Source organism: Linepithema humile, chromosome 1, assembly GCF_040581485.1.
Source record: "Linepithema humile isolate Giens D197 chromosome 1, Lhum_UNIL_v1.0, whole genome shotgun sequence".
Classification (NCBI taxonomy): Eukaryota; Metazoa; Arthropoda; class Insecta; order Hymenoptera; family Formicidae; genus Linepithema; species Linepithema humile.
Genome location: NC_090128.1, coordinates 22,806,055 through 22,832,075, shown reverse-complemented (window position 1 = coordinate 22,832,075; position 26,021 = coordinate 22,806,055). Strand labels below are relative to the sequence as shown.

Sequence of the window (26,021 nt, the reverse complement as noted above, 5' to 3'; positions counted from 1 at the left end):
GAATGTCTCCTTGATGAATCAGCTCCATTTGTTTTCTTGAGAAGTATTGTCGTTTCATCTTCAAGGTCGCTCAATGTTCACTGATTCTTTTTCTGCTCATGGCGTTCACGAGTTGCGTTTAAAATATAAAGAATAGGCCGTAGTATTTTAGAAAGTCGTTTTTTACCAGTTAGACGTTTAAAGATAGTTAAAAAAAGATGTTCGCTGGGATATATTTGTTTGAGTCAACTTCTGAAATTCCTAACGGCTGTATACTGATCGTAGAAGATAAATATTTAAAGCTTTTGATGTTTATGTTGAATTTATAATTAAGTTTGTGAATAGTAGAATCTTAATTAGCGATATATGTAAAGATCCTGGAAGCATATTCGCGTACATGCGACATGGTGCAATGCATTTTGAGATGTAAAAATCGTACAATTAACTTATAAACTTTTAATTTCATTAGATAACGGCATTAAGAGCCAATTGATGTAGATTAAGATTGCATGATAGTTTTGAATACTTCATCAAAAAGCGTCTCTAAGCGAGAACACAAACAACCTAAGTCGACGTGGCCGACGTCGACGAATCTTCGCGGAGTTCCGAGCCGGCGGCCAAATATAGCCAGGTAATGTAATACACATCACGTGCTCCAAAATAGCTTAAGAAAAGGGCCTAGCTCGGTGTGCACACGGCTCTGCATCTACTTTTTACTTGGATCGTGTGCCACATGACAGAAGCGATGTAAATACGCGTATCTAACTACGGATTTGTTATTTCTAAAAACATTGTGCTTCTTACGTAAACGCTAATCAAGTCGGTTATATGCTTCCATGATACTTGATGGAGGAAAAACGAGGAAAAGAACCGAAAATTTCGCTCTTACAATGAAATTTCTTTTCTTACAAATTATTTGTCTCTATGTTACGCACAAGTTATACATTTTCTCCTTCATGCGCGATATACGTATCTCTCGGAGAATTCAACAGAAGAACATTTTCTGTTACGAAGATCCAAGATACATTTTTTAATTTATCATAGAGTATCAAGTGTAACGAAATTTAAATTATATGTACAACAAAATTGATAAAAATATATTTTATTAATAATTTTGCATTTTTTATGCCACCTTGGATCTGAATCTTCCATCGCCACAAAGGTTCTTCTATCGGGCACTCATAATGTCGCATTAAAATTGTCATTTACGACAAAAGTTAAAGACATATTAATAATTAGGCGATGGTTGTTGAAACGGCAACAAACGAGACTTGGACATACTTAGAACATTCGGTTTTATTGCGACTTTCATTGTACAATAATAAATAATTGATTAGTAAAACGTTAGACGGTATCTTTATCCGTATATATGTGTGTTGCTATGATTTCTCTGGTAAATGAATATTTATAAGTATAGTGGGGATACATGTGTAGCGAGAAGATGGTGTGTAAGTGTATATAGATATGTATATATATATATTTTTAACTTTACGATATATATATATATTTTTTTTTATAATAAACATTGACACTACAGCGAACGAGTAAACGAGTTACGTATTCAACGCAGTTGCATCGCTATTAATTCTTTTTTATTTTTATCCATTGATTAATATTGCGCGAAATTTTATTTTGTGATTATAGTACCTATTTACAGAATTGTGATAGTGGTTATTATAAAAAGACTGCGAATCACATTTTTGTCCTGAGACAAAAGTCAAAATATCAAAAATCAACGGTATGGGACTAAAATGATATTTCGCTCTATTGGCATCAGTCCACGCTTTGTGTGATTCGGACTATGCTTGTTCCGACCAATCATATTACAAATGGCTTCAATTTTCATTTTGATTATTGCTTTTAGACACCTTCTTTTCAGCACCACCTTTTTGCGACCTTTGCATATTTGCGTAATATGTCTTACAATATTTCCTTTGAGTATTATAGTTTTGTAATATAGCCTCTCAAGTGTCATTAATTATTCCTCGTTTCACTCGCTCAGCTATTCTCAAAACATGACGAGTTAGTACAAACTCCCCGGGCGCGCACGACACTTTTGATTAGAGGGTGTTTGAGGTGGAAATTGAGAAATCTAGCGATAGATCGGTGGGTTACGTTTTTAAGGGAGACAACAACAAAGCACAAAAGTAAAAATACGAATGGATATGTACGGCGATTCGCGCTGCGCGGAGACGGCTGTACTTGAGACGCAATGAATACAGGCAATGAATTAGGCAGAGATTGATGCATATTAATAATGATTGTATTAAAAGAATTTTTAAATTCAATAATCAACTTCATACATCAACATCCTTTTCCGTTTCGCTGTACAACGCGTTATTGAACGGTCAATTAAACACTCGAGAATGAATAACTATGATCTGCAATCTCTTCGAGTTGCAAATCCGTACTGCATATATGTATATATGCGGAGATATAGATAAAGAGTTATGTAATATTGAGTTAATTGTGTGATAGAAATTTAACCGGTGTGAGACGTATAAAAGGATAAAGGAGTTAATGTCACCTCTTTCAAGATTTAACGGGATTAGTTACGAAAATTAATTTTACTAATGTTATACATAAATTAATTTATCATGCCACTGTCTCGCGTATATGTTCGTCTCCGGCAGTTCTTGGAGATCTAATATAAGTCCAATCGCGTATCATGTTAGCAATCGAATCTGTATCTTTGATTCAGTTCTTACTTTTGACGATGAGTTTGGCGGACGTTTCTACAGTACCAGCTGAGGTTGTAGCGCGGCAGGTGAAGGTGCCAGTATCCTCCTCGTAAGTGGTTGCTATAAGTAGCACTGCATTGTTGCCTTCATGAATCATCTGAAAAATAATATCATGTTTTTTTTTTAGTATCGTGTTTCAATTTCTTTTTATAGTTTCACAATAGATCATGAGTAGCGAGATATATACCTGGAAGTCTGGTGATTGCGGGATCAAGGCACCCTCTCGATACCACTGAATCGTCGGCTTAGGTTTTGCTGGACTCACTTGAGTTTTAAATTGAGCCGGCTGTCCTTCTACGACTATTTGATCCTTTAGAGGTGTCAGTTTTGGCAAAACGTCAGTTGTTTCAGGCGCTGATAAAAAATAGAAAATATTAATTTTTTTATCTGATATATTAATCAAGAGAAAGTTAATAAAATTGAACTTGATTTTCTTTTCTCTTACCGAGAACTCTGAGGTTGGCGGATGTCGTGACCTCGCCGGCAGGATTTTTAGCAATGCATTTGTAAACACCTTCATCTTCGGGGAACGCTTCAGAAATTCTCAGAGTACAAAAATCACCTTCTTTCTGCATTTGGAAGTACTTTGACGGTTTAATCACCTACAAATGCGATAAAACAAATAAAATTATTTGAAATTATCAAAGAAAAGTCCATAAAAATCAGAGTTATTATTGTAATGTTAGGTACCTTATCAGCTTTCTTCCATTGCACGGTAGGAACAGGCTTTCCTGTAATCCTGCAGGCGAAAGCGACAGAAGTTCCTTCTTTAATAGTTTGATCTCTTAATGGTTCCAGGACAGTTGGCGCTTTTTCCATTGTCGGAGTAGTGGGTTTCGCGACTTTCGTTGGAGATTGAGGTCCGCGAACGGCACATTCCGCTTCGCAACGTGCTTCTCCAGCACTGTTGATCGCAACACACTCATATTTGCCAGTGTCTTCCGGCACTGTTTCCAGAATCAAAAGCGTATAAGTGTTGTCTTCTTCCAATGTCTTGTAACGAATATCTGCCGTTACTTTCTTACCATTCTATAATAAAAAACATTTGATTTTAAGTCAATTTAAATTTTTTGTTATATGTTATACCATTTAAATATGTAAATTATCATTTAAATTAACAAATTTATAGTTAATATACACTACTTCACAAAAAAAGAGAAAATTTTTTAGGTGTTTAAAATTAAGTGAATTCTAAATCATGTGAAAGTACAAGTTTCAAGCTTTAAAATGCTTTTTTAATTTTTTGTCTGCGATTATTTTTTGCTGAGCGAATTAAAGAATGCTCAATTTTGAGCCTCTAAAAAGTTCTTTAGTTTTTGTGGAGTAGAATATGTATAATGTATATATATTGCATATTTTACCTTGAGCCAATAAACATCCAGAGGTTTAGTACCGGTGATTTTGGCATCAAATCTGGCGAGCTGTCCTGTAGCTACAGCAGTAGATTGGATCGTGGATAGGAAACTAGGTGGCACCGCGCCTCCCCGTCCAGGTTGTCTTCGGCGTTCTTCCACGACCAAATTGGCGCTGCATTTAGCTTTTCCTCCTCTATTCTCGGCGATGACGGAAAAGACACCAGAGTCTTCCATAAAGACTTGTCTGACGACTAACACCGATTTGGTGCTGAAGGTATAAATTTGGAGATCGGCTGAGTTTTGTATGGGAAAATCTTCACGATACCATTTGATGGTCGGTAGTGGATCGCCGTCAAATTCAACCTCAAATTTGGCTTGTTCTTGTTCAAATGCTCTGCAAGGTTGAATTTTTTTCGTGAAGACAGGCGGTTTAGCGGGTTTAACTTGACCCTGAACCACACGTTCCTGCGTCTTTGCTTTGTGTTCTACTTCTGTAGTCTCCGTTGCTGTAATCTTTCTCGTTATTTCTAAATCGCCCTTCACTTCCTTTTGTGTTTGCTTTTGTTTAGCTACGTGAACTTCGCGACCATGAACCGTGGATTCCGATGGTTCTGGAGGATACTTTCCGGAAGTTTTAACGCGTTCTGTATCTATATCTATCTCGGTAACAAACGGTTTCTTTACGTATTTCGGAGGTGGTTCTGCTGGTTCCTGAGGTTGTTCCTCTCTAATAATAAGAAATCAATAATTAGCATTATCACATCAACTGATGTTATTTCTATCAAGGATTTATTATAATAAATACTTACAAATTTTCTTCATACTTTTGAGCCATTCCCTTTGCTAAAGAATGTGAAACGACCTTGTCGCCAGGAATGGCGAACTGATGAGAAGCCTCTCTTAATCTGCTTTCTTTGAGCACTTGTTCCTCCTCAAGATTCATCAATTTATTATAATAATCTTCATTCTTCTTGCTCTTGACAGATTTCTGCCATTCAGTTTGAGGCTCTTTGATAACTTTCGGGCTAAGATGCTCCGTGGCAATTCCGATACCTTGAGAAACGCTTTGGTGGCGTTCGTCAAACACGCGTTCCAATTCTGTGTTTTGACGCTCGGTCTGGTACTGTGTTAGCCCATAATCGTACCAGGCTGAAGAAACAATATGTTACATTGTATATCCTCGTGTGTTTCTTACTTGATTTAAACGAGAATGCTTCGAGCGGACATATCGACTGGTTGATAAAGAATACAACATTCTTCGATAAGGTATTTGTACAATTATTAATGTTCGCATACATTTTTACCGGAAAATGTAATTTGTTACTATTTATTGAAAAATCGAATGCACCTCATCGAAGCAATGTTGCGCTTTCCTTTACCGAAGAACAAAGTACAACCGGAAACCACGATATTTAAGACACAGTACGTGAATGACGATGCAACACATATCGACGACACCTAAATAAGAACCGAGCTGGATGTGGAAAATTCAGTAACATCACATGGTTAACACATATTTGAAATTGTTCTGCTTTATCATATCATATCATATCATAGAAAACACTGTTAGACTTATTTGCTTTTTCTTTTGCGAACGTGCTTTCCTTCGTCTTATAGGAAGGTTTTTTCAAATTTAAAAATAACAAAAAAAAAAAGAAATTCTGTATAATTCGTCGAATTTTGCTTCTTTTTCAACGAATTAATTCTAACATTCAATCGGTCGCTATTTTTCGTGCGAGGCACCAAAAGGATAGGTAACGCGGGAAATGCATATCTTAAAAAAAAAAACAACAAATTAAACACATGATAGGAAATTAGGATTAAATTATATTGATTGCGCGGCATTCAGAAATACGGAGAACTGCTCGATATTTGCATTTTCTGCAAATAATACTTATAAAGCGAATTGCTTTAAGCGGTAAGAAAACGGTATGATTTACAATACAAAAACAGACAAGATATTAAATAAATATTTCAAATAAATACATATGAGAGATATATACAAGTTTATATAAAATAAAATAAGAATAGATAAAATGATATAAAAATATTACATTAAAAAATATTACATGAGCAATAAACCCGTTTTCTGCAGCGCAACAATATATGTGTATGATTATATTTGTGAAAACAAAAAAAAAAGACAGTAATAAAATGTAAAACAATACGAACGTTCTTCCGAGGATTATGTTCCATACCTGAATGATCGATGTGAGAAACCAATTATACGATACCTTTGATCTAAGACGATTTCGTTCTAATACTCCCGTCGATATTCCCAACCATGATGAAGAAGAAGGAGAAGCAGAAGAAGCTGCTGGATTTGAGGTGTTTTTCATGGCTTTGGAGAGCGGGGAAGGAAGGGATCGGTCATGTTCGAATGGTCTAGAGTGTTTTCTGTATTCGAATGGAATGCATGTGCCGTATCGATATATATTATGTACTGTGATTTGTTTGCTCGACACACTTTGATTTATGCTCGTTTCTCGCGAATCGTTATTGGAAACGTTTCTTTCACTTTCACATGTGGTATATTTGTACCGTTGTAATCCGTTTAAATTGTTATATTGCGCGTGAATTCTTCGTAATACAATATTTATAACACAGAAAGTTATCAGTTGATTAAACTTGCATTTATATATACATATATCATATTCATATTTTATATATGTATATTCATATTTTATATATGTATATATATATATTTATTACTTTATTAAAGTTCTTTATTTTATTCTATCATGACACGAAGAATTCATGGGCGAATATGTGTATAATAGTTGGAGCGCAAACTTACGTCTCGGCGAATTTTTCAATACACCACGGTAGTCGTCGCTTCGTTGCTTCACTGTTAGAGTGGTTTCTGTACGTGTTTCGCCGACAGAGCTTCTTGCTATCACTTCCACTTTACCATGGTCGTATTGTCTGGTTTTGGGGATATCCAGATGATACATGCCATCATACGTTAATTTATAGCGGGATCCCTGTGAAAAAAAAGGGAAAGATTCAATATAATAATTTTATAAATGTATTCGAGTAAGTTCGCTGTGAATAAATTATTGTTTAGCGTATTACATATTATTTCTTAACTCACGTTAACTACTGTATGTCCATTGATTATCCACATAACTCGAGGCCTTGGATGTCCAGTGACTCGACAGCAGAATCTAGACCAGTCGCCTTCTTCGACGGTTACCGGTTCTGGTTTACTCACGAAAACAGGCGCCGAACGTACCTTTTCTTCTTCGCCTTCTTCTTCGGGCACGCTATAAAATTCAAGTAATTTTTTAAATAAAATATTTCTTGTTACTGCGGAAATTTTGTTATTATATGGGCAAGTAAATATATCAATAAAAAAATAATTTATTTTTTTCGAAAATAATTAGTATTTTAAGATATACGTAGTAATAATTGCTATGCATTTTACTAGGTGCGCAATTAAGTTTCCGGGTTTTTTTTTATCAATGCAAAATGGAAAATTTCAAGAGAAATACAAAAAACGGTTTATTCAAAGTATCGTCCCTCGCTAGCTACACATTTTTGCCATCTCTCTGGCAATACATGAATACCGCGACGATAAAACGACGCGTCTTTGCATCGAAACCATTTATCCAATCAGTTTTGCACTTCTTCGAAATTGGCCAAGTGTAGCCCAGCTAAGCCATGTGCCATCGACCGGAACAAGTGATAATTGGAAGGGGCCAGGTCTGGTGAATACAGCGGGTGCGGTAGCAGATCCCATTTCAGCGTTTTGATGGTGTCCTGGACGATGGAAGTGCGATGGCACGGAACGTTGTCGTGCTGCAATATCACTCGTTCGTGTCTCGTGTCCCATTCTGGCCGTTTTTCGAGCAATGCATGGTTCAAATTTATCAGTTGTTGTTGTCTTGTGTTTGCGTATCATTTTCATCCAATAACGCTTGCAGATCGGCGTCCTCAAATGTTTTTGGTCTTCCGGAGCGCTCCTTGTCCTCAGTGTCGAAATCGCCATTTCTAAAGCGTTTAAACCAATCTTCACAAGTAGTTTTCGATTGTGCATGTTCGCCGTAGGCTTTCTCAAGCAAACGGCGTGCTTCAGCTGCATTTTCTTTCAAGTTGAAGCAGAAAAGCAAAGCTTCCCGCAAATGCTGTTTATTTGGCACAAAACTCGACATCTTTATTGTTAGAAAAAATATTTTTGCGTTGCAATATGTGTTGGTATTATGACTGGTTATTGTTGACAGATGTCCAAGTTAATAAAAAAACACAACTTTAGACATGTATATCGACTACATGTATCGTTAGCGCCATTCATGTGTGAAACCCGGAAACTTAGTTGCGCACCTAGTACTAGTCTTTTCACGTTATTCGATGAAATTGTTTTTCGTATATAGACAATGCGTAAAGTAAAATCTTACATCTGCCATGCTGCTTCCATTTCTCTGATTTTCTCGATACTCTTCATGCCTTTTGGAAGCTGAGATTCGTAGATAATTCCTGGTTTTCCTGCGGTTCTGATTATAGCCCTAGTCTCGTCCATTCCGTAAAGATTCGTGGCTCTGCATAAATATTCGCCGCTATCCTCTGGATAGACCCAACCAAAGTTCATCGCTACGTAGCCGAAGTCGTAAATAGGCGTGAATCGATTTTTATGAGGCAACGGTTTTCCGTTGAAGAACCATTCAACTTTCATGTTTGGATCACCCACGGGAGCCAATTGGCACTCGAACTTGGTGCTATTCATTTCAACGAGATCGGTCTGATCCAGAATCTGTGTAACAAAACGAGGCGGCTGTTTTTTGTCCGCGTCATATAAATCATCCTCGGTTAAATGAACTTCCGAAGTATATTTTTTAATTGTCGCTTCCATTTGCATTAGTGCCTCAGATTTTTTCATACCCTTTGGCACTTGATTTTGTAGAATAATGCTCGGCAATTCTATAAAACAGAAATTTGTTTGAGGAATTTGAAGAAGAAGAATTAAAATAAAAGATAACAAGATAAAAAAAAGCATACTTTTGCAAGATACGGCAGCTCGAGTGGTGTCTTCTCCAAGATCGTTAATGGCTTTGCAAACATATTCACCAGAATCCTCGGGATAGACGTACAAGATGTCCATCGACACGAATCCCATATCGTAAACCGATCTGTATCTGTGTCCGGCGGGTATCACTTTACCATTTCTGTACCACTCAATGCGTAGATTTGGATCTTCTTTAGGCTCGACACGGCATTCGAATCTAACCGGTTCACCCTCGTCTACTGTCGCTGATTGAATTTGCGTGATGAAATGAGGAGGTTGTCGCGGTGCTTCCGGTGCAGGGGCTTGAGAGACCGGTCCTCGCTCCAATTCTTTTAACTTTTCGCCACTCATTCCCGATGGCAGTTGAGAGTCGAAATCTATTGTTTTCTTGGCTGTAAAAAAGTATTATTTTTATTACACGTTATTACAATAACGTAAAACGATTTGCAAATGTGGTAGTGTATTTCTGAAATATTATCGATTCGATTTGGTCGCGCAACTTACATTTGCAAGTGATGGTGGCTTTAGTAGTAGCAGAGCCCCATTTGTTGGTAGCTCTGCAAACGTATTCGCCGCTGTCTCGTGCGTATGTGTACGACATATCCAGTGATATAAATCCGAAATCATTAATCTGATGTACTCGAGAGCCTGTCGCGAAGGGCCGGCCGTTATGGAACCAATCGATGCGCATGGAAGGATCGCCCACAGGCTCGACTCTACAATCGAAGTGACTTGGTCCAGCTTCTTCGACTTCGATATCTTTAAGTTCGACAGTGAATTTCGGCGGATTCGGTGTTTCTTCTTCCGCCAAAATCTCGTCTCTTTTGTATAAAGATTCTTCCAATTTCTGAATGCTTTCCGTGCCGGTTTTGAAATTGCTTGGCAATTGAGGCTCCAAGATGATACCTTGACGTCCACGGACTTGAAGCTTGCATGACACCGTGGCTTCGCCGTGGCGATTGGTGGCTTTACAAGTGTATAAACCGGAATCGCGTTGATAACAGTTCGCGACTTCTAGAATGACGAAACCAAAGTCGTGAATTGTTTTGATTCTACTGCCAGCGAGAAGAGGCTTGCCGTTATGGAACCATTCGACTCTCATGCTAGAGTCATTAATTGGTTGTAATCGACACTCGAAATGAGCAAGAGAGTTCTCAGCCAAAGTCAGGTCGGAAGGAGTCGTGATGAATTCTGGCGGTCTTCCGGTATCATCCTCGGGACTAGCTTGACCCGGACCCGGAACAAGGCCCTCCAATTCGGCGATTTTATCGATTGTACTTTCCATACCTTTGGGTAGCTGTGACTCCAAAATAATGCTTCGCTTGCCCGTACATTTCATCGTGCATGTCGTCACTGCTTCACCATAATCATTTGTCGCTCTGCAACTATATTCACCGGAATCTTCTGGATAAATAGGAGAAATTTCCAAAATGACGAAACCAAAATCGCAGAAAGTGCGGAAGCGAGATCCCGTTCGCAATGGTTTACCATTCCAGAACCATTCGACCTGCATTAAAAGAATATATACAATGTGATATTAAAATATAATATGATAATAAAATATAATATGCAATATGTACATACATATGTTATAATAGATTAAAAAGACAAAAATTAATCAATTTAGCTTGCCTTTAATTTTGGATCGTCCGTAGGTATTAGTCGTGCCTCAAAATGCGCGCTTTCTCCCTCGCGTAGACCATCGATATTACTTAAAGGCACAGTAAATACTGGAGCCTTGCCACGTTCTTCAACAGTTTTCTCATCTTTCGTACGTATCATCGAATCTTCGAGATTTTGGATTTTTTCTAGACCGCCTTCCATACCTTTCGGAAGTTGCGACTCCAAGACAAGATTAGTCTTGGAGAAGCACTTGAGCGTTGCTTTTGTAGAATCTTCGCCGTACTTGTTAACGGCTCTGCACTCGTAAATCCCGGAGTTCTCTTCGTAACAATAGAGAATGTCCAGGATAACGATGCCGAAGTCGTGGAAAGTACGATATCGATGGCCGTGGGGAAGCTTTTTGCCATTGTAATACCACTCGACTTTCAAGTCGGGATCAGTCACCGGAGTCAGTCTAGCCTCGAAATGTGCAGATTGTCCTTCTACCAGCTTCGTAATGTCAGTGATTTGTGTGATAAATCTCGGTGGTTCGGCGACGGGAGTTGTAGGTGTAGTCGGTTGTTCTCCGCTGTAACTTTCGAGCTCTCGAATTCTAGCGAGAGAATCTGGTTGCAGGGAATCTAAATAAACCCCGCTCTTGCCGAAGCATTTAATCTTGGCTTTTGTATAATCTTCGCCGTATTTGTTGCTAGCTTTGCAAACGTATTCGCCGGTGTCGTGAGACATCACTCCGGCGATGTCCATAACTACGAAGCCGAAATCAGAGACCATCTTAAAGCGCGAGGAGTGCCGGAGAGGCTTTCCATTGTGGAACCACTCGACTTTCATGTGAGGATCGCCCACAGGAATTAACGTGCACTCAAAGTGAGCCGATTGGCCATCCTTCAAACCTTCTAAAGACTGAATATGCGTGGTGAATTTCGGTTTTTGTCCCTTGGATTTGTCAATGCATTCCAGTTCTACGCTGATTTCTGCTTTACCCCATTTATTGGTGGCTCTACAAGTATAAGTGCCCGAATCTTCGATTTTAGTGCCGAGAACCTCGAGGACAACCATGCCGAAAGCGTAAACGGTCCTCGTGCGATGACTAGCTTCTAAAGATTTGCCATTGTAGAACCATTCAACTACCATAGTTTGGTCGCCAGTAGGAATGAGCGACGCTTCAAAGTGAGCGATTTCTCCCTCCGATAAATTGGTCAAATTCTCAAATTGTGACGTAAACATAGGTGGTTGACCTTCTTCATCTCCCGGTGGAACACCTTCTTGCCGTTTCAAAGACTCCTCGAGATCTTGAATTGCTTCGAGACCCTCCTTGCCTTTAGGATGCTGCGACTTTTCGATGATATTTTCCTTCGTGGAACAGTAAATTGTTGTCGATGTGAAGGCTTCGCCCGCTTTATTATATGCTTTGCAAGTGTAAATACCGGAGTCACGCTCATAAACGTCTGTTAAATCCAAAGTGACAAATCCAAAATCGCTAGTCATTTTAAATCGCGAACCGTGTTCTAAGGGTTTTCCATTAAAGTACCAATCGATCTTTAAGTTCGGATCGTCTTTTGGCTCGACTTGTCCTTCTAAATGTAACGGTTCGGATTCTCCAAGTTTAAATTCAGGCAGAAGAGGTACGGTCCAGATCGGTTTTGGATATTCGTGTTCAGGAGCTTCCTGTGGTCTCTTGTATTTCGATAGATAAGCGTCCTCAGCCTCTTTCACTTTCTCAAGTCCGGCTTCTCCTTGTGGATGTTGCGTTTGCAGATAGATATTTTGTTTGCTGGTGCACTTCAAAGTACCCGACGTCTGCGCACTTCCTTTTGAGTTTGTCGCTTTAACGGTAATTATGCCAGAATCCTCTTCGTAAGCGTGATTCAAATCCAAAGCCACATAGCCAAAATCATAAGTGCTCTTAAATCTCGCGCCGGTCGGTAAAGGTTTACTATTTAAGAACCATTCGATTTTCATTGTTGGATCTTTCGATGGTTCTACGTTGCACTCGAAGTGAGCGTTATCGCCTTCGATGCATTCCACGTTGTTTAAATGAGTGATAAACACCGGTTCTTCGTAAATAGGTTCCGGTTGCTCAGTAGAAGTTATCTGAGGCTGCTCCAGAGCATCGATCTTCGGCAGAGCGTCGGGATGCAAAGTATCTCCCAATAACCAGTGTCGATCGGAAATTTTCAAGCTGCAGGTTGACACAGCTTCTCCCAAAAGATTAGTCGCCTTGCAAGTATAAATTGCAGAATCGTCGGGTCTTAGACCGTTGATTGATAGTGTTACTAAGCCGAAGTCGAAAGTACTACGAATCCTGGTTCCAGTCTGAAGAGGCATACCGTTTTTGAACCATTCTACTCTTAAATTTGGATCGGCTCGCGGCTCCACCTGCGCCTCTAAATAAACATGTTGACCTTCTATCAGTTTATCGAAACTCTCAAGATGCTTAGTGAAAACTGGTGCTTGCTGCGGCGTTGTGTCGACAAACATTTCCGGCACTCTGTTCATTTCCGCTTCCTTCAATTGAATCTTCTGCCATGCGTCCGCTTGTATGCTCTCGGAATCGATGGCTGAACGCGCTCTTACTTTCAGAGAAATCGACGATACCGCCTCCCCCGCGTTGTTGATCGCTTTGCAAGTATACATTCCGGAGTCTTCGGGGATGACTTTCAGAATGTCTAACGTTACGTATCCGAAGTCGTGACTTACGTGGAAGCGTGAACCTAAATAACAATGCACAACGAATATTAAATATCTATAATAATAATTAATAATAATTTATCGAAGATGCGTATTATCTTACCCATTTTTAATTCGACTCCGTTTATGTACCATTCGAATCTCAAACTCGCATCGCCAACAGGAACAACTCTGCATTCGTATCTAGCCATTTGTCCTTCCCAGAGTTCAGTTGGCCCGGTTAGTAATTGCGTGAAAATCGGTTTATCAAAGATCTTTTCCGGCTGTTCAGGACGTCCAACCTCCTTGGCTTCCAGCTGAGCAATTCTACGCTGTGCTTCCGGATGCTGAGTATCTAGTTGTATGCTTGCCTTGCCTATTATTAATTAATTAATTAATTAATCAATTAAGTTTGACAATTCATTAGCTTAAATTATAAGATCACTTACTTTTGATTTTCATCGAAGCCGTGGTAACCGCTTCACCGAGTGGATTAGAAGCGCGACACATGTAAACACCCTCATCTTCGTCACGTACGTGAGCGATGTCCAGAGATACAAAGCCAAAATCGTGCACTTTTGTAATTCGCGAACCTAAAAAGAATCACAGCAAATATTAGTTTCTTAATTACTTGTCATACGTTTATATACTCGCAAGATATGATTGTGTAATCATTATTTGCGCATTAATATTGAAAATTCGTATCTGACGATTCTTACTTGTCTCGAGGGGCACTTCGTTTCTGAACCATTCGACTTTGAGCATAGGATCGCCCACAGGAATGAGCCTGCATTCGAAATGCGCGGTATGACCCTCGGCAATGCTGTCGATATTTTGCAAGGGTTGAGTGAAGACCGGTCGCTGCCGAGTTTGAGGCTCTGGCACATCCGGTCTCTTCCACGGTTGTTGAGCTTCGAGTTCCCGGATCTTGTCCAGGCCCTCGGGTCGTTGGGAATCCAGAATAATGTTATCTCGCGGGATTACTTTGAGCTCGATGGATGATTTACACTGTCCCAGAGCATTTATCGCTCGTACAGAGTATTGTCCCGCGTCTTCGGGTACGGCATGACCAATGTCTAGAGCCACGTATCCGAAATCGAAAGTGACGTGGAAACGCGCTGCCGACGGTAATGGTTTTCCATTGTGGAAGAATTCGATTCTTAGATTAGCATCGTGCAAAGGCTCCACTTGACACTCGAAATGAGCGGTCTGTCCTTCGTATACCTCGGTTGTGCCCTGCAAAGATTTTTTTTATATTTATTGCTTGCTACATTTATCATATCTTTTATATTTGTTACATTAATATACGTTATACAATAGATAGTCACATTTTAATATACGTTGTTATTATTAGTATCGCTTACCCTAAGCTCAGTGACAAATCTTGGTGGTGTTGCTATCGGTTCTTCGACTTCTAATCGTGCAGGATGACCCTGAGCTTCTAACTCTCGAATCTTTTCTAGGCCATCGGGATGTTGAGTGTCCAAAAGAATACTTCGTCGGGCTAAAATAAAAATGATATAATTATTTTGTTTTTTTTTCCAATAATTGAGTTTTTATTACCAGCACAATGCGTGCTTTCTTGAATTAAAAAAATCCAATTTTGCTAAAACTTGATTCGGGAAGTTACAGTCATGTTTTTCAGAATATTATGTGTAATAATTACAATAGCCATTTTTTGAAGCCATTATTTATATATAAATTTTAACCAAAATCTTCTTTGTAAAAGCGACGCCGGTCATTCGACAGATGGTCTTTTTCTTTGCGATGAATTTTATCGTTGCCAATAAATGTTTTTGAATTTTTCACAGGTGGGAAATTGAATGTTGGGTATTGTCTGTTTTTTGCTAATAATTATGAGGAATAATATGCATTAACACAAGATTAATGTGTATGAATATTACGCAACATGATATTGAATACTTACAGCCAACTTTGATAGTGCAGGTGTTAACGGCTTCGCCAGCCAAATTTGTTGCTTTACACATGTAAGTACCCGAATCTTCGGGATAAGTATAAAGGATATCAAGAGCCACATAGCCAAAATCGTGTGTAGTACGGAAGCGATGACCAGTTTTAATCGCGACTCCATTGACAAACCTATTAAGTGCAAGGAAATTTAATCAATTAATCGATTTGATTATTCAGTAAAGATATCGAAGTCATTGTTGTATTGTTTTTATCTTAATTTTTGGATATTTAAACTTTTAAAGCACAAAATAATTTTTTTCCTATTATAACATGACGTAGTGTTATTTGTAAAAATACCATTCGATTTTCAAGTTTGGATCGTTAATTGGCTCCACACGACATTCCAGATGAGCATGTTCGCCTTCTTTGAGGTGATCCAGATTGTTCAACGGCGTTAAAAAGACAGGTTTTTGATGAATAACCTCCTTTTCAACCTCTTCTTTGATTTCGACAGTTTCCAATTCTCGAATCTTTTGCAGACGTTGAGCATCCAAAGTATCAAGGTATAAGCCTTGTTTTGCTATTTGCAGAAATAATTTTACGTTTACGTTTTTATTAAAATATATGTCGAATTAATAATTTAAAATTCGTTTACACTTATCAATTTTGCGAAGTACAAAGATATTTTTGTTTTATCTGGCATTTCTCGTTTTATCTCGCATTTTTCATTTGTTTCAAATGTTTAAATTTTATGAAAAGAGACATTGTAATAGATGTTTATCAAGATAGTATAACTAATGAGTGAATAAAGCATAAAGTATTACTTACAATCTATGCTAATCACACACGTAGTGACTGCCTCGCCAACGGCGTTCCTCGCTTTACACATGTAAGTACCCGAATCTTCAGGGTAAGCGTAAAGAATATCGAGAGCGACGTATCCAAAATCGTAGGTTGTTTTAAATTTGTGTCCCTGAGGAACGGGACGTCCGTCTCTGAACCACTCGACGACCATTGTCGGATCGTTCACAGGTGTCAATGTAGCTTCGAGATGAGCGTTTTTGCCTTCCGGGAGATGTTCGATATTCTTTAGCGGTCGTCCAAAAGCGGGCTTCTCGGCGATGATCGCATCTTCTTCAACCACGCGTTTGTATCTCGAATCGTCTTCGAGATATTGTATCTTTTTCAACGCGCTCTCATGCTGTGTGTCGCGAATAATCGATGCCCGGGCTAAAAAAATGACTTTTGTTTAATTTAGCGCTTTAAGCGATGTAAGAAAGGGAGAAATTCCAAATAAAATTTAATATGTACAAACAAAATTATAAATATATCGATACTGATGTAACAATATATATAAAGCAGATAATTGCACAACAACGAAATCGACCAGTACTAGCTACATTCGCATGCAAGCGCGCTCTTATATTACTCACATTTCACGTCAAGATTAATCGAGCTTGTCGCCGATCCCAATTTATTGGTGGCTCGACAAGTATATGTGCCCGAATCCTCGGCATACACAGTCAACACGTCCAACGATGCGAATCCAAAGTCACAGGTCGTTCTATACCTATGACCGGTGGATAATGGTTTGCCATTGTGGAACCATTCCACCTTCATGTTGGGATCGGGATAAGGTTCTATGCGGCACTCATAGTGTGCGCTTTGACCTTCGACTAGACTGGTAGGTCCGTTCAATTGAACCGTAAAGGATGGCTTGTCTTTTACCACGATCTCTTCCTCCTCACGACGTTGATATTTCGTGGTATCCTCCAGGGCTTGGAGTTTCGATAAAGCGCTCTCGTGTTGTGTTTCAAACTGCAAGGCTGCTTTGGCTGCATTTGAGAAGAATTGTAATAGTGTAAATTTGCATAGTGTAATTGTACGAGTTGTAAAGGAAACTTGTATTTATTCAAGTGGGCTCCGCGACATAACAAAAGTTTTCAGTCGCATCACAAAATATTACACGAGTAGTTATTTGCATATAATAGCGGATAAGTTTAGCAACAACACATAACGTTAAATTAATGTATAAACCAGCTAATAATAAAATACAAAAATATAAAATTGATTAGATAGCATTGATGTATGTTTCAAGTATTTTTTTTCATTTAGTGGCATAAGCAGCAGGTTTAGTTAATGGTTGATAAACCATTGAGATGTAATTTGCATAATTTACGAAAAATTGTGAAGGCCAGTTGCTTAAACCGATTATCACGAAGCTCAGGATAAATGCTACATTGCTTACTATTGATTATATTTTATAAATAAATTTGCAAATCGTGCAAAATATTTGTTATTATATACCTGAATTGCGCGTTAAATCAGCGGTTTACTTACATTGGACGAATAGTGTTGCTGAAGTGACTGCTTCTCCAAGCTCGTTTGTCGCGCGACACGTATAAGTGCCTGAATCTTCCGGATTAACGTACTTCATGTTTAAGGCGACATATCCAAAGTCGTGCATGGTCGTCACACGATTCGCTTTTATAGAAAGTGAAATAATAAAGAATATTTTTGATCGCGAATATCAACATATAAATAATTAAATACGTAAATTCGTAAGACAGACTTACAAGCTGAGATAGGAACTCCATTGCGCAGCCATTCCACTTTGAGTTTAGGATCTCCAACTGGGATAACGCGTGCTTCGAAATGCGCTGCCTGATTCTCAGCAACACGAAGATCTTTTATTGGCAACGTAAAGACTGGAGCTTGTGTAACAATTTCCTCGGTTGTGGTTTTACGTTGATAGCGAGACGTATCCTCCAATGAGCGAAGACGTAGAAGAGTTTCCTCGTTTTGAGTTTCCGTGTAGATCGATTTTTTGGCTAAAAAAAAAAGATAGTGAATTAATGCTGCCATATTGAAATCAATTATTGAACAAATCTTAAAGAGCTTACAGTGAACGATAGCAGTTGCAGAAGTGATGGCTTCACCAATAATATTCTTAGCTCTGCAGGTATACGTTCCAGAATCTTCGGGATATGCGTACATAATGTCGAGAGCGACGAAACCGAAGCTGTTTGTTTCGACAAATCTCGAGCCCGCTTTCACTGGTTTATTATTGTGGAACCATTCGATCTTCATCGTTGCATCGGACACCGGAATTAGTCTGCATTCGAAATGTGCTCGCTGACCCTCTTTTATCTCGACATTGTTCAACGAAGTCGTGAAAATCGGTGCCTGAGTAGTGGTTTCTTCAATAACTTCCTGTCTCTGATATTTCGATCTATCTTCGAGATAGTGAATCTGCTCAAGCCCGAGCTCGTTTTGCGTATCCGTTAAGATTTGTGCGCCCGAGCGACATGTTAAAGTGCAAACCACCTCGTCGCTGCCTACCAGATTAACGGCACGACATGTGTAGGTTCCAGAGTCTTCGGCGATCAAATCAATCACATCCAATGCAACGTAACCGAAGTCATGAATCGGACGGAAACGGTGCCCTGCAAATTGATGAATTGGTAAATTTTAGAATTGAATATTTGTTGATGATTTCGAAAAGAGCGTAGCTAGAGATAATGTTGCTATTGTGAAATTAACAAATTACCTATCGTTACTGGACGACCATTCTTGAACCACTCGACTTTCAAATTCGAATCCGTCACCGGCTCCAATTTACACTCGAAATGGGCGTGCTGTCCTTCTCGAAGATTTTCCTGATTTTTCGGTTTTGTAATGAATTTCGGCTTTACGTTGACGACTTCGTCGACAAGTTCGTGCCTTTTGTATCGCGACGCATCCTCCAAGTACTGTATTCTTTCCAATCCTTCGGGATGTTGAGACTCGAGAAGTAAATCTTTCTTTGCGTGTACTCTTATGGAGCACGAAGTAACCGCCTCGCCGAGCTGATTTCTAGCTTGACAAGTATATACGCCAGAATCTTCAGGATAGACGCCAAGAATGTCTAGAGCCACGTAATCAAATTCGTAAGATGGTCTGAATCGGTGGCCAGTTTTGACCGGCCGACCGTTGACGAACCAATCGACTTTCATGGTCGCGTCACCAACTGGTTGAAGACGACATTCGAGGTGAACGTTGGTCAGCTCTACTGTTTCAATGTTGTGCAGAGGTCGAGTGAACTGAGGTGCTTGCAGCACAGTGACTTCCTCTTGTTGCGTTCTGCGATACCTATATGAACAAAATAAATTAGTATTTATAAAACAAATTTATAAAACAAATCGTGGAAAAATATGAAAAATAGAGCAAAAACTAAAAACGAACCTCGATGAATCCTCCAGCATTTGTATCTGTTCGAGCGATTGTTCGTTCTGCGTTTCGGTGACAACGTCAGATCTTCCGATGACTCTGACGCAAGCGGAAGTATGCGCAGTGCCTAGATGATTAGTCGCTCTGACCGTATATTCGCCAGAATCGTAAACAGTAGTATGTACTATGTCGAGTGCGACAAATCCGAAATCGTAGTAAGTTCTGAATCTGGAGCCGACCGTGACCGGACGTCCGTTTTGGAACCATTCGACTCTCATCGTCGGGTCGCCCATTGGTTCCAGACGGCACTCCAAGTGAATATTTTTACCCTCGCTAACTGGTTTCGGGTCGCTTAAAGGCTGAATAAAGATTGGTTTCGATTTGGAAATCTCTTCAATATGATAATGTGGTTCGATAAACTTGGACTCTTCTAAGCGTTGCGTTTTTTCGTAAGTGCCGCGGTGCATACTGCTGGTATCTATGCCGGAACGCGCTGAAAGAATTAATAACATTAATTTTGATATTTTTTTCAGCAAATTTTTATAATTGCATATAAATTAAATTCCATATCTTACTTTCTACAATCATGGTAGCGGACAAACGAGCTTCTCCGCGAGAGTTTCTAGCCACAACAGTATACGTGCCGGCATCTTCGGAACGAACCTGAAGAATATCAATGGCAACGTATCCGAAATCGTGATACGTCTGGATTCTATTAGCGGCAGTAATGGGTTTGCCGTTGTGGTACCACTCGATTTTCATGCTCAGGTCACTTTGGGGTTCGACACGCGCTTCGAAATGCGCCCGCTGACCTTCCACGATCTTATTAGTGCCCTTAAGATTGCCCAGGAATCGCGGTGCCTGTGTGACCTGCGTTTCTTCTTGAATCTGCCGCGAATATCTAGCAGAATCTTCGAGAGACTGAATTTTCTGAAGGCCGGTAGGGTGTTGACTATCGTAGATAACATCATTTTTGCTGATTACGCTCATTTGAGCGGTGGTGTGAGCTTCGCCGGCTCTGTTGTAAGCCCGGCAAGTGTATACGCCGACATCGTATATTGTTACGTATTTGATAGTCAGTGCCACGTATCCGAAGTTAAAGAAAGTTGTAATCCGAGAACCTGGTCGCAATAATATTTCGTAATTATACAAATTCGCAATATATCTCTATATAAATAAAATTATATTACGCACTAGCTTCTACAGGTCGTCCGTCTTTGAGCCATTCGACACGGAGGTCGGCGTCACCGATTGGTTCGAGACGCGCCTCAAAATGAGCAAATCCTCCTTCGCGTATGCCACTCTGATCCTTAATAGGCGATTTAAATTCCGGTGGGCTGCTCGGTTCAGGCTGCTCCTGCACGTATTTCTGGTGCATCGCCTGTTGATACGCTTCCAACTCCTCGGCAGCCTCGATATATCTCAGTTGCTCGGGGATACCCAAGTCTGTCGTTACACTTGTTCGTGCTGCAGAAACAGAGCAAGAAACGATTAATATGCGAAAACGTTAGAAAATCAGAGTTGAGACTTACCGAAGACACGGAGAGACGCGGAGCTGATGGCCTCTCCCAAGCGGTTCACAGCTCTGACAGTATAAGAACCTGCATCTTCAGCCCGTAGGTGCAGTATGTTAAGTGAGACGTATCCGAAGTTGAAGATACTAGTGATTCTTGAGCCTAGAAAGTGATTTAGTATTTTTTTTATTTATTTATCTTTTAAACAATTTTGTTGAAAAAAATCGCGTCGGACATTCGTTGAATACTCACTGGCTGTGATTGGTTTTCCATCCTTGTACCACTCCACTTTCATGGTGGGGTCGCTAACAGGTGTCAATTGCGCCTCGAAATGGGCGTTACGACCTTCCTGTAGCTCACCAAGATCCTGGAGCGGGCGGATGAAAACCGGCTGCTTTGAAGAGGTCTCCTCCACGGTCTCCTGCCTTTGGTACTTGCTGTAATCCTCGAGCTGTTGGATATATTGGAGGCTGTCGGGGTATTGGCTTGCCTGTTCAATCGTGGCTCGTGCTGGCAGATAAGAAACTTGTTTAGTTTACTGTGCAAATAATTGTCGAGAAGAAAACTTGCAAGATATTTTTTACTCACGGGTTACGCTGAGGGTGGCTCGAGATTCGGCAACACCAGTCGAGCTTACGACGCGGCATAAATACTCGCCGCTATCTTGAAGAACGATACTAATGAGATCGAGAGAAATAAAACCGAAGCGGAAGATGGAAGTCGCTCGGGAACCTGCGAGAAGCATACACAATCAATGTGAATCGATCGATCGAAACCGCCTTATCAAGTAATCAATGATAAATGCACGATTCGCTTCGCTATTTGTTGCGTATAATTTGGCATAGAGACATATATTTTTTAATGAAGTTTTACTCACTCGCATCGAGTGCTCTGCCGTTGACGTACCACTCCACCCTCATAGTAGGGTCGCCCACCGGTTCGATTCTGGCCTCGAAGTGAATTCGTCCACCTTCGATTTGATGAACGTCCCTTAGCGGTATGATGAAACGTGGCGGCGGATAAACTGTGTCCTCTTCAGGAGGCGGTAAGTAAGGCTTGGCGCGTTCCACGTGTCTCAGATAAATCACTTCGGGGCCAGGCGCTGGTCTACAGATATTTGTTATGTTATTTTGTCTCATCTTAAAGATTTATTGCTAGATAGCGCAAGAGTTAATTTCATATACAAAATTTTGATTTTGTTAGCATTTTGTAAGGATATAAAATAAAAAAAAAAGGGATGAATTCACTAAATATTAGAGAAGCTTCTCACTCTGGTTCGATGACTTTCGTCGGTCGGGGTAAATTCAGGCGTCTTGGTTCCGGGGCCGTTCCTTTTGGCGTCTCGATGTAGAGCCGCGCTCGGGTTGCGGTGGAGCCGGCTACATTTTGAGCGGTGCACTGGTACCAGGCTGCATCTGAGAATTTGGCGCACGGGATATCCAAAGTCGAAGCTCCGCTACCGTCGCTCGATATACGTATTTCGAGGCCAGGCGTTATCGGTACGCCGTCCTGCACAAAAAGTCCATTGGTGTGAAAAAATCACGATTACATGACGGATACTGCTTGAAAAGAAATTACCTTTTGCCATGTGATACGTGGAATTGGCGTGCCGACTGCGCGTGCCATAAAGATCACGGGTTCTCCTTCTTTCACGCTTGTTGTAACGAAACGTTCTACGAATTTTGGCGCAACCACTTGCTCTTTCTCAATGACGCTTAAGTTACACTGGCAGGAAGTTTCGCCAGCTTTGTTTCGAGCAATGCACGTTACTATACCGGCGTCGGCGCGACTCACATTCGTGATCATTAATGAATTGTTACCAGATTCATTTACGAGAATTTTATGAGTCATGTCATTGGCGACTTGTTGGCCATTTATATACCAAGTGACTTCGGGATACGGACGGCCGGTTACGCGACAGTCAAATCTGAAAATTATATGGTACTTGTTCATATCTTTTAGACAAATCAGCAATACTTTTATGCAAAAGAGAAGTTAAAAAGATATTAAAAGTAGGAAATAGAAACATACCGCGTCATCTTGCCTTCAGTAGCTTCTCTATCCGTAATGGTGCGAACGAAATTCGGCGGCAGAACCTTGCCCGAGTCAGTGGACTCGATGGTCGATTCTACTTGTTGAGTTTTAATGAATTCTCTTTGCGCTTGATACGGAACTTGATCTACTTGATCGGTAGACTCAATTGCCAAATAAGCGGAGCTAACAGTGCAGCCTTGAGGATTTTCAGACAATAGTGTATAATGACCGCTGTCTTCCGATAGAGCGCTTCGAATTCGTAAGGTAGCCTGTTGATTCGAATAGCTTGTCTCCACGCGTTGGGAATCTCGAATTCTCTGGCCGTTTTTGAACCATGTTAACTGCAACAACAAATACGATTTAAAATTCGATTCGTATAAAAATATGTAAATTTGATATTTAATTATCGTCGCGCTGTCAGGCGTTAGACTGCCAGAACAACATTAAATTCGATTTCAACTCACTCTTGGTTTAGGATTGCCAGTTATCTTTGCAGTGAAGACAGCGTCCGATCCTTCGACGAGTTTCGAGTTTCTGGGTTTCTGAGTGATTTGCGGAGGTGCAACCGGTCCCAAGGTACGATCAATTATTGTAGAAATTTGCAAGTCAGATTCACCCACAAATCGGCGAGTGATCGATTCACGAAACTCCGATTCGCGCAGCAATCTATATTCGAAGGTGTCAACCTGCGCATTCAATAAATGAAAAATATTATTTTCAGCGTTGTTAATCTATCAAAAGCACAAACTTTGTAAGCGCAGATTAATTGCAATACCTTAAAATCTTCAATGCTTGTAGCAGAGCCATTAATGTAACTTCGTTTATCTATCGCTTGTTGATAACTGCGTTGTTGAAAGACCTGGCTTCCAGTTTGTACTTTCTGTTCGCTCGACTGGAAGCTTTGCGCAAATTCCTTCTTATAGCTATCCGATAGCTGCTGCGCTGGAGGACCGAATCCTTCCGGTTTTATGTAAACCGAACAAATTGCTTCGCCTGGGAAGTAAAAAAGAAAGTAGTTTTTTCTATTCTTGGCTGAATTTAATAAAAATGTTTACATAAAGTAAACAAATTTAAAATTGCAATTTTCCTTGCAAGAAACTCTTACCATATTGATTTTTTGCATTGCATGTGTATTCACCCTCGTCCCCTGGACCGATCTGATTAATCTGGAGTGTGACAGTTCCAGTATTTTCGTCATAGGTCATTCGAATTTTTCGCGATTCTAACAACGGCACTCCTTTGTGTGTCCAAGAAACTGTCGGCTTTGGATTACCTCGGACACAACCTTCGAAAATCGCATTGCCGCCCTGCGCAAATCTCGCGTTTTTAAAGATTCGCTCGAAAATCGCCGGTGAGGGATCGCCGGGTTTACCGGTAAATCTATATCAACAAGATTGCATGTATTATTATATTTTTTTTTTGAAAAAAAAAGTAAACATAATGTAATCAGTAAATATCCCGATACTTACACTGGTACCGTCGGCGTCGTTTGCATTACGATCTCCCCTTGAACTGCAGAAATAAAGGAAAGTTACTTTAATTGTATGAAATAAAAAACCTAGTAATATTAAAAACATCGTTGAAATAAATTTCATGCAAATAAATGTATTTATTTCATCCGGAATTGAATTTAATTTGAGGAGAGAGAGGGTCATAGGACCATAAACGCCCATATATTTTCGCAATGGTTCGTTCTCAGGCTAATGAGCAAATTGGTTTAAATTACGACGCGTCTCGATGTAGACATAACTCGATGAAAAAATGCGGCGTCGCCATCGCGCGTAACGGCGACAGGAAAAAAAACGGCGTCAACGGTTCGTTTCCTCGATTCGTTCTACCCTAGTTAAAAAGTACGATAGGAATTACATGAAGAGAAAGAGAGAAAGAAAGAGAAAGAAAGATGTAGATATACATACGTGTAAAGACTTAATACATAACACAATTAGATATGATCGTGTATAGTTTTACTCGATCAATGAGCGCATTTCTGAAGATAATTAGTAACTGAAGAGCTTTCTAACATAACAATTTAATATAACAAGAGAGTGAATATTATAATATAAAGAAATAATAATATTTAATATATAATTAAAATGATATAATTGAATATGATATAATTTAAAAAAATCTTTATAATTTAAAGATTTAATGATTCTATGCGTAAGAATAATGCTGGGTAATAGTGCTTGAGATCATTGACGTCACATTTATTTTTTTTTATATGTTTAACATAGTGCTAAATTTATATTATTTAACAGTAATTAAAATGATTAAAATCGGTGAATTAATGATTTTGTAATAGAATTTATCGCTTTTCATCGTATACTGCTGCGCGGCTATGCATCGTCCGCCTCGCGATCCGCGAAACGCGAATCGTGAGAGCCACGAGCCGCGAAGGGGACGAAAGACGTAACATGCTGCCACAAGCACGGGATCGTATTTTTGCATTCGGATGGGGATCACGTTACCGTGAGCCATTTTAGGCACAACTATCTTTGCCCGGCGCTGAGCGTCGCGACGCGTCGCGACGCGTCTACGCAGTGCCCGGACCAATCGCGTTTCCCATTACGCAAAGGCAGTCACTGACCAAAATAAAACGGAGTCTAACGCTTCTCTCCTTCTCGCCTCTGCATATATTTCGCGTGATTTACATGTTTTAAATCTCGTATTTTTTTTTAATAAAAAATTCTTTTTTTTCTTTTCCCTTTCTATCGTTTTATCCACTCTTCAGTCATTTTTCTACCGCTTCTGTCATTTTCTTTTCAATCAATCATCAGTCTTGTCATGCGTCACAGTTCAACCTGATGACGCTAAGATGCGTTCATTGCGATCAGCTGTTCGAATCTTTAAAGCATATGAATTCTATAGGCAGACATTATAAAACAATGATCCGATTTTTGCAGAAGTTTCATGTAACGAAATAAATAAGATACAGATGTGAAGAGATTATCGCGTAATGCAACATATTTATTTTTTAATTTAATTT

The 26,021-nt window shown here is 39.7% G+C and overlaps 1 protein-coding gene across 8 annotated transcripts in view; it reads right to left on the bottom strand.

Annotated features, from left to right (window-relative positions):
- sls (sallimus) overlaps positions 1–26,021 on the bottom strand; it is an 85,252-nt gene that overhangs the window by 57,147 nt on the left and 2,084 nt on the right. For 6 of the 8 annotated variants that reach the window (XM_067354344.1, XM_067354351.1, XM_067354318.1 and 3 more), the window contains exons 2-39: positions 24,505–24,547; positions 24,141–24,415; positions 23,811–24,028; positions 23,500–23,721; positions 23,033–23,376; positions 22,580–22,928; positions 22,272–22,510; positions 21,879–22,108; positions 21,590–21,733; positions 21,254–21,511; positions 21,020–21,163; positions 20,682–20,954; positions 20,063–20,608; positions 19,503–19,980; positions 18,829–19,409; positions 18,182–18,724; positions 17,855–18,109; positions 17,619–17,762; positions 16,712–17,113; positions 16,107–16,508; positions 15,636–15,858; positions 15,295–15,467; positions 14,732–14,871; positions 14,087–14,603; positions 13,817–13,960; positions 13,492–13,743; positions 10,710–13,411; positions 9,582–10,584; positions 9,071–9,469; positions 8,473–8,992; positions 7,170–7,341; positions 6,873–7,059; positions 4,885–5,224; positions 4,082–4,802; positions 3,411–3,749; positions 3,166–3,322; positions 2,908–3,074; positions 2,688–2,817 (exon numbers count right to left, since the gene is read on the bottom strand). In XM_067354344.1, the coding sequence (XP_067210445.1) occupies positions 2,688–2,817; positions 2,908–3,074; positions 3,166–3,322; positions 3,411–3,749; positions 4,082–4,802; positions 4,885–5,224; positions 6,873–7,059; positions 7,170–7,341; positions 8,473–8,992; positions 9,071–9,469; positions 9,582–10,584; positions 10,710–13,411; positions 13,492–13,743; positions 13,817–13,960; positions 14,087–14,603; positions 14,732–14,871; positions 15,295–15,467; positions 15,636–15,858; positions 16,107–16,508; positions 16,712–17,113; positions 17,619–17,762; positions 17,855–18,109; positions 18,182–18,724; positions 18,829–19,409; positions 19,503–19,980; positions 20,063–20,608; positions 20,682–20,954; positions 21,020–21,163; positions 21,254–21,511; positions 21,590–21,733; positions 21,879–22,108; positions 22,272–22,510; positions 22,580–22,928; positions 23,033–23,376; positions 23,500–23,721; positions 23,811–24,028; positions 24,141–24,415; positions 24,505–24,547 (14,376 nt within the window). The remainder of the gene's footprint in view (positions 1–2,687; positions 2,818–2,907; positions 3,075–3,165; positions 3,323–3,410; positions 3,750–4,081; positions 4,803–4,884; positions 5,225–6,872; positions 7,060–7,169; positions 7,342–8,472; positions 8,993–9,070; positions 9,470–9,581; positions 10,585–10,709; positions 13,412–13,491; positions 13,744–13,816; positions 13,961–14,086; positions 14,604–14,731; positions 14,872–15,294; positions 15,468–15,635; positions 15,859–16,106; positions 16,509–16,711; positions 17,114–17,618; positions 17,763–17,854; positions 18,110–18,181; positions 18,725–18,828; positions 19,410–19,502; positions 19,981–20,062; positions 20,609–20,681; positions 20,955–21,019; positions 21,164–21,253; positions 21,512–21,589; positions 21,734–21,878; positions 22,109–22,271; positions 22,511–22,579; positions 22,929–23,032; positions 23,377–23,499; positions 23,722–23,810; positions 24,029–24,140; positions 24,416–24,504; positions 24,548–26,021) is intronic. The other 2 variants (XM_067354326.1, XM_067354329.1) reach the window with 2 other exon arrangements.